Source organism: Drosophila yakuba, chromosome 3R, assembly GCF_016746365.2.
Source record: "Drosophila yakuba strain Tai18E2 chromosome 3R, Prin_Dyak_Tai18E2_2.1, whole genome shotgun sequence".
Lineage (NCBI taxonomy): Eukaryota > Metazoa > Arthropoda > Insecta > Diptera > Drosophilidae > Drosophila > Drosophila yakuba.
Genome location: NC_052530.2, coordinates 29,746,360 through 29,761,727, shown reverse-complemented (window position 1 = coordinate 29,761,727; position 15,368 = coordinate 29,746,360). Strand labels below are relative to the sequence as shown.

Sequence of the window (15,368 nt, the reverse complement as noted above, 5' to 3'; positions counted from 1 at the left end):
AAATGCGAGGAGTACTTGCACCCCTGCTAAGATTGAGTTGTTGCAACCGAAAACATTTAATATTGCAATTTCTAGCACACGCCCACACATGTACTTATTTTATTGTGGAAGCTGACTTTTAATTTCCTGAACTGCCAGCGGACATTGAATAGGAAACAGGAACCTGAAAAAGAGCTTGCCAGCCAAGAAGACCAAGGCAAGTTCCTGCATATTACACACCAAAATGGAAATTGATTTTGGCCATGCAATTTATTATTCTATAAAATATATGGCATGCGGTTGAGTGAGGGAAGCTCGAAATTAAACCAAGATTTATGGCAAGTGCATACATAAATTTTACGACAACGCAACTTAAAGTCCCGAAAATGGCCAGTGAACTGGAATTGAAGATTGCAGCTCACCCAGTATACGTATAAATTCTGGTTTCATTTAATTGCTCCGTTGAGCTGAGGTGAGAAGCTTTCACCATCATCTGCAGGCGGTTACTTTCGCCTAATGCTTCTATCTGTGCGCAATATAATTTCATAAAGTCAACACTCCAGCGGCAAAATGTCTATCATTTTTATTGTGCCAGCTAGGCAGCATTTTGTGCCGTAAATTAAATTATGCTGCACGTTTTCGCCCAGCTTACCTGCCGCCCAACACTGCGTATGATTGATTTTTATTGATTTAAATGTGCGTGCCTCGTGCGTCGGCGAGTGTGTGTAAGCTGTCTGTCTGTCTGTCGGTCTGCATTTCGCAGATTCGCCTTTTGATCGACTACTTAATTGAAAAAGTTAATGTGCGTGGAGAAAGCGAAATTTGTCTATCGGATTCGAGCACGTTTTTCTTCGTTCTTCTCTCTTTTTCCAAATTTGTCATTAAATCCCCGGTCACACACACACACACAGCAAAAAAGTTTGCCATTAAATTTTAGCACATTTGCGGCAGCATAAGCGTCAATTAATACGAGCTGTAAAAATTAATTACGCACACACGAAGGCAATTTATGGTGCCATGGTTATGGTTGTTCCTTCATCTTTTACTGGATATTGCGTATACGCCGCGCTGGTCTGGCAAATGCAAGGCGACACTTAGTGGCTTCCTCGCCGCCCCGCCGCTTTCATTACAAATTCAATTTCCGCTGGGCAACCCAGCCTCAGCCCCAGCCCCAGCTCCTTTAAACTCATTTAAATATTGTTTACTCAGTGACAACGACAGGCGGCCGAAACTAAGTGGCTTAATCTGCGAAAACGGCCAAGGAGCCAAAGAAGCGCCTAAGAAATACGAAAACATTTCGCGCCTAAGTAGCTTAGGCCAACGCCCAAGTGTTTTTGTTTTGCCTCGCGATTGTTGGTTTAAGTTTCACGCGCATTGCCTTTTCAGCATCGAAAGTTTATATATACTGTATATCGTATCGTACTGTGCGAATATCCTGTGTACACATCCCCCAGCAGCAGGCCACTGCTTTGGTTTTGGTGGCTCTCGCGCGTAAATATTATTATTTAATATGCCAATCGCAGGGCCATTCGCAGCTCCACTTTCTGCTCTGTGTGGCTGGGATGTGGATGCGAATGTGGAGGTGGATGTGGATATGGATGAAAAGTGCCCGGCCAGAATGCTCAACCCGAGGAATTTACGCGTCACTGACACGCTCTCTAACTCTTGTTTTCCCGCCCTCGCATTTCCCATTTTCCATCGCTTTCCCTCGCATTGCCTCGCATTGCCTCACATGACTCGCACTTTTTATGGCAGGGCATTAAATCGGTTTATTATGAACTACTTGTTGACTTTTGGCAGCTCAAACTTTAAGTTGGCTTAGCTTTTGCTTTCGCTAGAGTGTGCGCCTCGCGGCAAACCGCAAAGTGAGTAAAATCCATAATCAATCAGCTAATTCGAGTCTGAGGATGACTTTGCGTGCGGTCGGGTGAGGAATTCCTAATGAGTTCGTTACGAGAAGATGAGCTCGCATCTAATTGTGGTTTCGCCATCTCGTTTCGCCATCTTCGACTTAACAAATCAGCCCGCAGCTGTTTCTGACGTGCACCGCAGAAGTTTGGATGCGAATGTGGGCTGCACATGCAACCAGCAGACAGCAGAGGCCATCCAAATAGGACAGAAATTAAAAAAATATTTAGCTACCGAAAAATCAGTTCAAATAAGTTAGTTCATTGAAAGTGAAATCTTTATTATCTAACATTTTTATAGATTTAAATAAATAAGACCTGAGTATTTGTAGCTTCACTGTCTGTGAGCAGTTATGCACTCGCCCATTGAAATGGCTTACACACATATGAACGAACTTAAACTAACCGACATTAGTGCATTTTCTTGGCAGGCACTTAGCCAACGAGAAAATGGAGAGAAGTCTCAGCCTTGCAGCGAGGTGAGAAGGATTCTATACTATAATGTGTGTGCCTGGCTGGGTTTAATGATTCCAGCTAAATGCCTGCACTTTTCGGAATAGAGTATGCCACAGTCAGCTTAAGACGGGCCAACTTGCATTTGAAGTTTTCCAAGTAGCTGCAGAGAACCAAAATAGAAAGAAAAGAACCTGAGACCGCGCCAGTGCAGCCCAGAAACGGAAACGAAATAAGGTTAAAAGCCACTTAAGACTCGGGCAAGTTAATGTGGCACATAACTCAAGTGAGTCACATGTTTTATTGTGCACAAACCCACACACACACTGGCACACACACACACACACAGGATGCAGCCAGTTGGGCCAGGGTCAAGTCGAATTAGCCAAGAGCATCGCTTTAATCGAATGCCAGAGGCGGCAAATTAACATCGAAATTACAGCGATTCCACGGAGAGCAGGCCCAAACATCTAAACTAGCGATTAAGTAATAAAAAAATTGTGTTTGCCTCGGGTTATTTGTCATAAATTGAACTACAAAAAATTGCGATGCCTTAGTTGAGTCTTGTTTAAATATAACCAATAAAAAAAGTTCTTATCTAAAGGGTTTTATCGATTTTAAAGTCGTTTAAAGAATCTTTTGATGACCCATTTCGGTATGTTTTTTTCTGTGTGCCTTCTGTGTGTGTTTCTGTGGTAATCCCTGAGGCGTGTTATTCAAATCAGGAAGAAGGCAGTGGAAGCCAATTCCCTAGTTTTACTGCTACCGGAAGATCCACCCTGGTGCTCCCACTTTCCCACTTTCCCACTTTGCCACTTTGGTGACTATGGTGTATGGGTGTATCCTGTCTGCTGTCTCGTGTGTATTTGTATGCGATTAGCGTTAAACCGCTGCCAAGCAATTCGCATGCAGACGTGATGTACGCTGTTAATGATGAAGGACTAAGGATCTCATCATCATAATCATCATCGCCCTCATCATTGTCACGGCCATTGCCATTGGCATTGGCTTCGCCAAGTCGATTTTCCCGGGGATTAGCATTTTTACTGTCGTTAAGCTGCGGCGACAGCGGCGGCCATGGGGCGTATGATTAACCTTTAATGCAGCTTCTAATGTGTGTCGCACACCTAGTGACAAAAGCACAGAAAATCAGAGAAGAGGGAGCAGGGAGAAGCAGTAGCAGCCAAGATGATCGGAAAAACGAATGAATCGCACTTTTGGCCAGGCCCATTAATATCTGTCCATATGCAGGCCCAAGCGGCCAGCATTTTTTTTTGTCTTTTGGTCATTTATTACTGCCCGCCATCGATTGACTCGCCCTCGCCCTCGCCCTTGGCCATTTCCATTTACTTTTTATCTCTACGCATGCACTGTGACATCTCGAAATTAGGACATCATTAGCAACTGTCGATGCCGCCAAAGAAAAGCCCTGATAAATGCCTAACCATCCCACTCCATCGAGCCCATCTCTCATTTGCGGCATTCGCGGTCACCGCCGCCCCACTGCGCCTGGTTTTCCCATTTTCCGATTTGGGTGTGCTCTCCGCAGGGAAAGCAAAAAATTAAGCCGCCCTTAACACAATTAGTTTTTAAAGCTGACCTAAGGCGTTAATTAACGTTATTGTATGCAGACCTGATGTATCGCATGCAGCCAGAATGGGGCTTAAATATTTTATGTAATGAGTGAATGTAAGGGGACTTAAGGTCTTAATGTTCGTACAGAAATATTAAAGTGTGCTTATTTCAGTTGGATGTATTTCCTTTTATCGAGGTGGTTTCCGTTGTAAACGAGATAACACACAACTATCATCAGCATCAAATTCGCTATTTTAAAGAGTTTCAAGGCATAGTTTGGGCAAAAAATGACATACAAGTATAGAATTGCCTTTTTTATGCAGCTTATGTCCTAAATATTTTAATTTTATCACTATTTGGATATCTTAAAATACACAATTTTTTTTGTAATTTTTGAAGTTTTGATAAGGGGTTACATCATAATTTTTGTCAAAAATTGCAAAAAAAAAATTTTTTTATTTATACTCCAGTTGACTAACAATTTAATTAGAAGCTTAAAAATGTACACCATTCCAAATTTTTATGATTTTAAGCCTTGTTTTTGACAAAAATTAAATTTTTGTCGTTAATTTGCATGGAAAAGGCGGTTGCTTAAAAATTGTATACATAAATTTTCAGACGTCAATAGTTTGTATTGTATTTCTTAAAATTGAACTGATTTAAAAATGAATTTTAGGTATTAAAATTCCATTCCCATACAGTTACATCAGCAGAACGATTTCATGCTCTCGATACAAAGTCTAGTAAATGGATTTCCAATCGAATCGAGAGGGAAATTAGGTTTATATTTCCACTGGCAGTTGCCAACTCGCACCCTAACACAATTTGCAATGGCCGCCTATCCGGAACCAATTGCTTCAAATATGCTGCAAATTTGTCCTGCTGGCTCTGCCATTCAGTCCTGCAGGATTTTTGTCCTAATGATGGCCGTCGGCCAGAGCTCCACACTCAACGCCGAAGCCAACAGCCTCGCAAGGCCAACAAAATGGCGCAAATCTAGGAGCAGGCACATGGCAACACTTCCGGCTTAGAGGACGATGTTTCTGCTGCTCATGCTGATGCTGATGCAGATGCAGATGCTGATGCAGATGGAGAGCAGTTGCTCCGGGAAATGTCCTGTTTTGCTGTAAAATGCAAATGAGCGGGACGCACTGCCCTTTGGCATCATCGACGTTGGGCAAATCTCGGGCGGAAGTAACAGCAACAAATGAAAAATGCCTGCTGCCATCGGAGAGGACATGATTTCAATATGCAGATTTCACCCGGCAAGCAGCCCAAATGCAATTTCGAAATGTAACAAATGCGCTCTGGGAGTGTCTTGTGCGGTTTTTAGTTTTATTAAAAAACACTTACACACACACACACACGAGATGGCGAGAAATGGACGGTGGGAAAAGCTGTGAGCAGCTGACCCTCTCATAAGGGGAAAATAAATTGCTTTTAAGCGACGTGTACGATGTCCTGCCCTCGTCCCCAAAGGACCTCGCAAAAACTAGTGCGCGTGCCGCAATTCGCAAAATGCAATAAATAAAAATTTCAACGATGCATTTGAGCGCGAAATACGTGCCCAGTCACTCCTTCTGCTGCCTGGCGGGTTATTTAATTATCCTTTGGAGAACAGGCCGTTGCAAGTTGCAACACTACTAACTAGACATTGCGTATGCGCCCAGTTGGCGCGCAGTTGGCAAACATATTTCGACTGCCGCATTTAATTTAAAATGTCCAGCAGTCGGGCAGCAGTTTGCATAATTAATGACTACTGTATCGTGGAATTATTATTACAAATTAATGGAATATTCGTTGCCGTTTGGTTTTTGCCAAAGCCGTGGAATGCGTAATTAGTTGGATCCGTCAAGTGAACTCAAGGCAGTTCAACCCTCCGCGGAAGTCCAATAAGCAGCTTTTCTGGAGACCAAACCTGTGTACTCAAGCGGTTGGAAAACAAATATTTACTTTTACCGTGTAATTGACGTTTTGATGAGAAGTCCAGCTTCACTGTTAATCATCTTTGACTCTAGGGTTATAACCCTCATAAGTACGTAATTTGTAAAAGTTATAGATCAATTTATTTGCATTTTCATGAGCCAAGGTTAAGAGAAAGAAATTTCTTGAATAATGGGTAGGTGTTTAATGATATAATCAAGTTTTCATTGAATATTCTTGCGTCATCTAAAATGTCATGTAACACAAATGGCCCATCGATTGGTAACCTTTTCTCTTTGTTAAATATCAATTAAATTGTCTTAGTACTAGAATCGTGTTATGTAAAAGACATTTTTGGATGGCCAATACCGCCCGTTCTTGTTCCCCAAATATCCACTCAGTGAGTCGCTTAATGGCTATTCCGTTTGCCTGCTTAATGACTTGTCATAATCGTTATCAAGTGGCTGCTCCTCCGTTGTCTTGACTATAATTAGCCTCCTTGGACTCCGTCTTATTTAGATTATTGCACACCATTTGACTTTAACACACGAAAGGACACTCGGCCAAGTCATTGGCCCTATTGACAAGCCATTAATGGCGATAATACTCGAGTGCCAGCGATTTGAAGGCGACAGGTCCAACATTGCGTATGCGCAACGCCACCAAGTTTGGGCCGCACGCACGCGACGCATAATTCATAAAGCGATAAAAGTGGAGAGCACATAAAACGCCAACGGGAAACTTTCAACAATAAACCGGGGGATTGTAGTGGGTACCATACCATACAATACCAGAAAACCAGGATACCAAGTTACCAGGATACCAGGTTTTGGCCAAAAATATGAAGCAATCAAACAGACAATAAATGAAGCAAAGGAGTCGCGACGTCGAGCCAAAAGAAATGCAATCAAAGCAAAAAGTAATCTCGGCGATAAGTGCGAAAACGTGTCAAATGTCCTGGCAAAGGGGCGGAACAGGATGCTCCCGTGCGGGGGCGTGGCTGCAACTGTCATGGAGCAGCTTGCCCGCATCATGGAAGTCAATAAAGCGTAACAATATTTGCCGTGCTCGAAAACAGTTGACAAAATGGCGACGACAGTTGGAGCAGCAATATGAAAATATTGTAAATGCAAAAAGTTGGGGCGCAACTTCACCTGCCAGAGGAAGGGTGAAACCAGCAGTGCTGCGATTTTCCCAACGACTTCATTGCGACTTAAACTTTAACGGCGTATAAAATTTGGAAACATAAAACTTTTTAAGGTGCTATCATCTTTAAACATGCCTTTGTTTTTATCATCGCGTATATTTGCCATTAATAGGTGTTTGCGAAAAATTCAAACAAAAAACATACAATACTAGGTATCTCTTTTGTTTGTTTCAGAAACTATTTTAGTTTCTAAAAATGTTGTTGACTTGCTTATTTTTGGTGATTTAAGCTCGGCGCCGACAGCACTGGCCAAACAGGTGCTTCTGCTGTGTACGCCCGATGTTTGTTTTCTTGTTTGAGTTTTTGGTTCTGCCGGCGGCACAGTTTGCATTCCCCAAATGTTACCAGCTGTCAGCTAAAAAGTTGCGGAGTTTGAGTTTGGCTCAGAACTTTTTTTGGCCCGGCCAACGCACATTTTTGACGCATTAGCACGGACGCCCTCAACTCGTTACAAGCCTCAAAATGCCATTTTCCCCACCCCACACCACCACACCCTACTCTACCCCAGATATACACACTCGAGAATCGACTCGAATTTCCATAATGTCTGCCATGAAAATGCGATCGATTTTCGTGTGTGCGAGGGGGTGTGTAAAGCAATGTGAGTGTGGCAAACAACGGGGAAAAAGACGTAATGCTGCGGGCGTGTGTGTGCCAATGTTCCTATGAATATCTAAAAAAAAGACGACATGGCCAAAAAAGTCAGGTCATTGGATGAGTGTGGTGTGAGTGTGTGAGTGTGTGGGCGACTAATGGCCCGAAGTAACCAAAAAATAAGCTGAGCGCGTATCAAAGTCGTATATAAATACTTTTGCACAGATACCACGATGTGAGTGAGTACAAATGCGCTTTTAATGGCAAAGGATTCGCGAATGCCTGCAATCAAACGAGTGTCCTTAGCGCAGGATACTTGACAAAATGCTGCCTGATTGCTTCCCCAGCGCAGTTGAATGGAAATTCCAGTGAAGCGCAATGAAGATTGATGGATTTTCAGTATTTGTCAGCGAGAATCTCCCCTTGAACTCAACTCCTTCTCCACAGCAAAGCTAATAAGTCGCAAAAATATTTGGTAAACGGCAGTGGCACGTGTTGGCCTCAGAAATGCCCTAAATTTACATTTAATATGACAACTCGACGTTGATGTGCTCGGGCAAGTTTTCCAGCAATTGATCAAGCCCAAGGCTAGATATTCACCTGTTCCCATGGACGAAGAGAGCGCCATGTAAATGGCGCTAAGATTTCAGGCGGCTAAAAGCTCAGGACACTTAACTAAATTAGTGATATCATGCCACACGCATTAAAGCGGGCTAAAAAGGATGAGGTCGAGGCATCGGAACCCATTAGCGTGAATTGGCGACTGACCAGCAGCTGCGGCTCATATGACAGCTCAAACCCCATAACCATTGGCTGTATGGTATAGTATAGAGTTGACTGACATATTGACACACTCGCACAAAGGGCAAATCCAATTCCATCGCCAAGCCAAGCCAAGCCGCTCAAACCTCAGCTCTCGCCTGTGGCCGCATTGTGGTCGTTGCTGTAAAGCATTTTATAGGCAAATCGATTTTTGTCTAAAGTGCCACAAACACGCACGTCGGCAGCAGGATAACAATAACGAGACTTTGCAACAACGGCAGATGAAAAGCTGAGGCAGGAAAAATAACAATAACGCGACTGGTCGCTGGCTGTGAGTGTATTAGTTGAACAACTGACACTCTATCAGCCACTCCGGAAAAGCCTCACTAATCAATTTTGAATCAAAATGATCTAATATATTATTACATTGACCTGAAGCTTTTACAGTAAAATGGAATAATTGGGGTATAGCATAATCTGCTTATTGGGGTGCCACTGGAACTAAAATATATTTTATTAGGAGGCCTAATGTACAAATGCGATTTTTCTCCGTGCTGTGTCTAGTTGTCTATCTGCAGAAGCCTGAAGTTATCGGCTTGGTTTCATCTTTGCTTTAAACTGAGCTTCCCCTTTGCCGTCGAGCGTCTTGTTTGGGCAAATTAATGAGACCCATTTGCAGATTGATGTGCTGCAATTATGCTTCGGGACCAAGTAGCATAAAGCACTTAACGCACTGATTCTGATTAAGTGAGCGCAAACACGACCAGCGAGGCTGCCGAACAGGATCAGGAGTCGGCTTTAAGGTCCTGGCAAGTGGCTTTAAAAGCAATCAGCAATGGGCTGACAAAGAGATAGACCGACTTCCAACAATCTATCAATGCGGTCAGCTGGGTGTCAATCAAGGCAAATGCCAATGCCAATGCCACGATGCCACCATGCCAGGATGCCAGGATGCCAAGGCGGGGAAAACCAGACAAACCCCTCCCCAGGGCCCCTTGCCCATTGTGGCCTCGGCTTTTCCATTCTTTTTCTTTTTTGCCTCGCTTTAATGATCGCTTTGACAATGCCTTCAAGTGCGAGGACGGCGACAAACGATGTGGCCCATCTGAGGAATGGGTACTGAGAGGGGAGGACTGAGAGAGGAGGACGGACTGTGGCCCCGGGCTGAGGCCACAGGACATGAGACATAAGACACAAGACACAGGACTTGAGACCCCGTCTTTGTCTTGGCGCCTCGAGTGCTGGATAATGAGTTTGATTCTCGCTGCAGCTATTTCCCTAGGCTCTGCGACTATGTCTGCGACTGTGGCTGCCAACTAACTGCAATGTAATTAAAGTCATGTCAATGCCGACCCCATTGGCAGGCATTTAAATTGAAGGCTCGCCAGTGCACCGCGAGAAATTAAATGTCAGCAGCCAAATATATATATATTAATATATTTCTTTAAATTTCCAGAAATTTGTAGTAATAAATTCGGACGATTTTCTAATCATCAACCCATTTAAAGCAGTCTGATATACCATAATTAATTGAATTAACTCTTACTCGTAACATCAAAGTTGGAGCTAGATGACAGTGCCCTGCGAACGTTGCTATTGTTACCTTTTCCTTCGAAGCAGACCCTTCTAATGAGAAAAGTTCGCCTTGTTTCCCTTTTCTTCGCCATAATTAAAGGGTTGTCTGGGCCAGGATGCCGGGATGCCAGGATGCCGACACCCGATGCGATTCGCCCCTTGACTGCCTCAATTCATTAGCAATTTGTGAACGTGGCCAATACAAATGGCAAGTGACTTGCGGTTAAGCAATCCGAAATCATAAATCACGGCCAATTAGTAGAGGACTACTCCTTCAGTCTTTCACCAGCGCACAGGCGCACCCGCGCAGCCATGTAGTAATATCAATAACTTAATTAAGATAAATGCGAATCGCATATACTATACGTACTATAGCTCGTAGTCACACTAACAACTCGCCATATACAAACTCACCCACTACCACACACTCGCCAAAGGCGCGTGGCCGTTTCGGGGCGTTGATTTCCGCTAACTGAATACACTGAAGGAAAATAAATAGAGGGTTTATATTTAAACTTACTAAGCAGGGTTCTAGGGAATACCTTCAACCCGATTCTGATTTGAAATCAATCCCAGTGTTCCAGAAACTACTTAGTCTAGCTTATCTCTTTAACTTAACTTAATAAGCTAATTACTTCATTCTGTTGCCATTCTTCGAATCTGAAAAGTGTTTGTAAATAGTGAATCTACCAGCAGTTCGAGGAGTGTAGATTTTGGCTGCACTCGGAGGCTCGAGCCCGTGGATCTGCGAGCCTGGGAAATCCGTGTACGCATTAATGCGACGCGTGTCCTGCTTGTTTATGCGCCCCCCAGAACAAACGGCCTCGATTAATTTATGTATATCTCACTACGGCTGTGTGGGCGGGCGGGCCACGCCCATCGACTGAATGTTCATGTCCGATGTGAAAAATGGATAATTAGTTAATTGCGGTACGTGGCAGACAAATGTGGGGGATTTATGCATTTTAGTTATTAATTAAGTGCGTGGCTGTTAATCTGTTTGTGCGGCACACAGCCTTGAAATGAATCGCTGGCCATATGGGGTAATATGAGAATATATGGAAGTGATTGGGTATCTTATGGCGGCGCAGCATTTAATTGTCGTTTGCTAATGAGTTTGTGTAACTGTTGACTGGGCGCACTCTTGAACGCTACTTACTTGATCTTCTCCCATATCTCCTCCCCAAAATGCTTCAGCACCAGCAGCTCCAGAGCGTAGTTAACGAAGCCATACTGCGATTGAGGAGAAAACAGCAAGCGATTAGTATTTATGTTTATGGCTGCTCTCAAACAAACATCAATATTTTCATTCTAGTCTTCGTATCTGTATATGTATCTGTATCTGGCCACGCTGCTGAATCGTAAAAGCAGAAGCTCTTGGACTTTGACTTTAATTACATTCCCAGACGGGACACAAGCTTTGATTCGAGTCGATAAATTTGAAATATGCGAAATCAATAGCGATTGCGCATTTTCATTCTCATTTTCATTTTCATTTCGTTTAAATGTATCCGAAAAGCAATCAATTTGATTTGTTGTGCGAAATCAAACCCCTCAACCCTCACCACACAAAGGGAAGGAGAGAGAGGTAGTCGGCAGCAGACATACCTCTGCCATCCAGATACGCAGCACAATCAATCGCTTCCGCCGGAAGTAATACTAAACAAGCAAAACACTTGAAATATATTTACATACATTACGCATACGTCTAGTTGGCCACACATGAGGCTTCGTCCTCGGGCCGCCGCTGTGTTTTCGCTTTTCGCTTTTTGTTTGTGTCTGCTGTTGCTTTTTGGATTTTTTTTTAGCTTGGGTAGCTGAAGTTCTCAGCTTTGGCTGCTCGGTTGTCTGATGAAGATGTATCTAACCGATATTTGATGTTTATTGCCTTTGTTGGGCGCATTGAAATGTTGTAGCAGTGCAGGAGAACACGGTCCCAAATGCCACACGCAGATGGAAGTAAAGTGAAATGATAAATAAGGTTGTTTGGAAATGCTCCGAAAATCACAATCATTCGATTGCATATGTCAGCTTGAGGACTTTCTTAAGCAGCTGTATTGATTTAGAAGCGAAATGTCTGTGTGTAATGTGCTGCTCTATTATCGGTTTTAATTGGTTTTTTAATTAAATTGCACTTACCATTTTAGAGCGTTTTTTTCTCTTCCGATTTTCGCTTAATTGAAACGCTCTGCTGGCGTATTTAATTCACTTCACAACGAATATGTTCAAACGCATATCACAACTGAAATTGGACACCAGAATTCAATATTGATATTGCAATTTATTTCATTTTCGCGATTTGTCCGTTCTCCGTCCGCCGTACAACTTTCACTGCTCCCCTGGGAGCGCGACAATGAAAATGTAATAAATTATATTTGTTTGCCCAACCGATATGAGTGCTATGATAAACACAAAAAGTGTAATGAAATTTACAATGTAAACATTGCGGTCTGCGCAATAACGAGCGCAGCCCATGAAAGTGGGAAATATATGAGCAGTGCTTTGGCAATCAAGGCGTTGGAGTGTTATTATTGTACCGCTGTCATTTATGAATATTTAATGCGAGATACCAATGCCATGATAATTTCCACTTTTTAATCTTTCAGTCCAAAATACGAAGGCCAACTTTAAACGCCTGCTTTAATCAAATATTTAAATGAGCGCAAAAGAAAATTCGCTCCAAGTGGCTCGAGGCATTTCCCCAAACTTGGCAGCTACAATTTTTAGGGCCATTTCTGCTGCCACGCTGTTACATCTGCATTTTTGCGGGCTTTACACGGCTGTTTGTGTGTGCCGTTTGTTGCATGCCACATGCAACACGTGCGGAAGACGAAGGCACAACACACCAGCAACCCGCAGCTCAGCCATCAACTGGGTCACAATTTGGACGAGGTAAATGGCCGAATCTTTGAATGCCCTTTACCCCTTAAGTAAATAAATGGGAATTTCAATCTGTGTGAAATAAATAATAGGCATGTTTAAAAGATTTTCCCAATCAAATGATTATTTAATATAATAATTTACTCCTAAATGCTTCAAGAATATGTCTGCCTTGACTCTTCTTTTTAAAATCACAGAGTATCGCTGAAATGGCAGCATGGCGTTTTTGAAAAAAGGCTACAATGGGTGCATACGTCTGGTTAATTACACAAAAGTCGAGCAAAAACAGGTAACGCACACACTTTTGGCCAAGAAATTTATGCGCCACGACGAGTGCAGGGCAATTAAGGCATTGCGAACGTTGAGTTTTCACGTTTTCACGATTTCACGGAGTTCGTGGCTGGAAAGTTGCCTAGGAAAGGGATCGCCTTGGGGCAGGATTGGCATAAGCGAGTGGAGCACAAAATGGCAGCCCCGGCCGGAAAAGTTGGCTCCAATTGAAAAGAGGAAAACTTGGCCTGCAAAGCAATGATAAGTTACACGGGGAAAAGCACAGTGAGTGCGGCGAGCCGTAAGGGATCTCCACCTGCCAGGCGGCAAGGCTTTAAATACTTTAAACAAACCAGCCAGCGAGCGAAGAAAATATCGATTTTCGCCCATCTTGGCAGACATTGCTGTAGCCCATTAGGAGCCACGTCATAAGATATATGAAAGTGTATACTGTTTCGAGTACAATGTGTACATGCCTGTTGTTTGTTTGGCCATAGCCATAGGTACTCGTATGTAGCTGGTAGAGGTTTTCAACCCCATGTTTGCTCACTGCTATTACCAAATAGGGAATATTAATCAGGAGAGCATTCCACCGGCAATACCTATTTGCGAAAGACCTCGGGCCCTGTGACATCCTTCCAATTGAGCGAATTTTAATTACGTGCAGCATTTGGCATTTTGATAACGGTAAGGCACTGTCAACAGAAGGTCCTTGTGCTATTTTCGTGCCACTCGAGAGAGAGACAAGAGTGTAAATAAGTCTCGATTCCCAGGGCTTTGCAAATTGTTTGGCCAGGCTTATTGAGTGGAGAAAGGGGGCCAAAGTTTCTTCGATGGGGCCATTTGTCACTGCTATTTGGCGATGACGGGCACGCCATTTGATAATTGCGACAAAATGACGCCGCTGCGAAAGTGAAAACAAAACGATATTTACTCGGCCCAGTTGAAAAAGTCCCCTTTCCTTTCCCCCTTTTTTTCCCCAAAGGCCCGTCGTTCCGCCTGTCAATTTAGCGCTAAACTGACAATAACTGAGTTAATGATGAGCCTGCCATTAGGCCGGCACAAAATGAGGCACAGTGCACACAACATGGCCACGGGACGGCCACAGGATGTGGATGCCGTGCTCTCCGCAAAAGTTGAGTCTCTACAGTGAAAAATAATATCATAAAGTCATGAGCTGGCCGACACCAATTATTATTATATATAAACGGTGGGATACATTTTAATGTATTTTATGGTAATACTTTATGTTTCATTTACGATGTTAGGTTTTCTTTTAACTTATATTTCTCGAGCTGGTTTCTTTTCGCACAGTGCATCTTTTGGGTAAAGAGAACTGTGCGGAAAATGCGGCAAAAGCAATTGTACATTCAACTCGGTGTCCGCCCGGGCATTTATCAAATATAATGGTCATTCACTATCGTCCGACCAACTAAAACAACTGTCAGCAAATTGCCGTGGGCACGCAAAGCTAAATGTCTAATAAACTTTGACATATTGAGGCAAATATTTCTATTTGGCAACTTTTGCCGAGAGAGAATCGCAGAACCTCATAAATTAAGGACAATGATAGCGTGAAATATCTGCCCGGGAACCAAAATAAATTAGAGCGCACAAAAGTATGCTTTAATATCCGGGGCCAAGTGGAATGGCATTGTGTGTGTGTGGTGTGTGGTGTGTGTGTGATTCACAAAAAACAAAGCATGTGTGCATGTGTGTGTGGGTGGATAATTTACATTTGTTTGAGCCGCGCGATTCCTTTTATTGGACGATTCCCTCGGCTTTTGTTTATTTGCAACTTGTGATTTATCTGTGTGTTTGCTGCTGTTTTTTTTCTTTCTCCGGGGGCCTGCTTTCACTCTCGCAATAACTTTCCACTTTCACTGGCCGCTTCGTATGATAAGAAACGCGAAACGCGCGCGCGACTTTTCCCAAGGAGTTTTCCCAGTCCGCTACGATTTTCCGCCGCACTCTGTCCGCCGCAGTGAACAATTCGCCTAAATCAGCCGTCGACGACTGAGCGCTTCCTGCCGAAGGAGCGCCGTATTAAAGGCGGCTCGCAGGACACTTGTCCGCTTTTCCTTTGTCGGCTGCCAATTGCCTGGCCCACTCAGCTGTTTGTTGTTGCTGGTCGTCGGGAAAGCCAGGCAGTCGGAAAAGCTTTTCGGCGCCAGAAGCTCGCTCTCGAGCTCTCTCGCGCTCTAGCATCTTCTGCTACCCGCCAACAGATGGCGACTGCCTGA

At 43.5% G+C, this 15,368-nt stretch overlaps 1 protein-coding gene across 4 annotated transcripts in view; it reads right to left on the bottom strand.

Annotated features, from left to right (window-relative positions):
- Window positions 1–15,149, bottom strand: part of LOC6538971 (guanylate cyclase soluble subunit beta-1) — a 53,237-nt gene extending 38,088 nt beyond the window's left edge. For 3 of the 4 annotated variants that reach the window (XM_015193657.2, XM_039375966.1, XM_002099438.3), the window contains exons 1-3: window positions 14,862–15,149; window positions 12,115–12,217; window positions 11,135–11,208 (exon numbers count right to left, since the gene is read on the bottom strand). In XM_015193657.2, coding sequence (XP_015049143.1) covers window positions 11,135–11,208; window positions 12,115–12,117 — 77 coding nt within the window. In that variant the 5' untranslated portion in view covers window positions 12,118–12,217; window positions 14,862–15,149. Of the gene's footprint in view, window positions 1–11,134; window positions 11,209–12,114; window positions 12,218–14,861 lie in introns of those variants that run through there. The other variant, XM_039375967.1, reaches the window with a different exon arrangement.
- Between the last annotated feature and the right edge of the window lie 219 nt (window positions 15,150–15,368).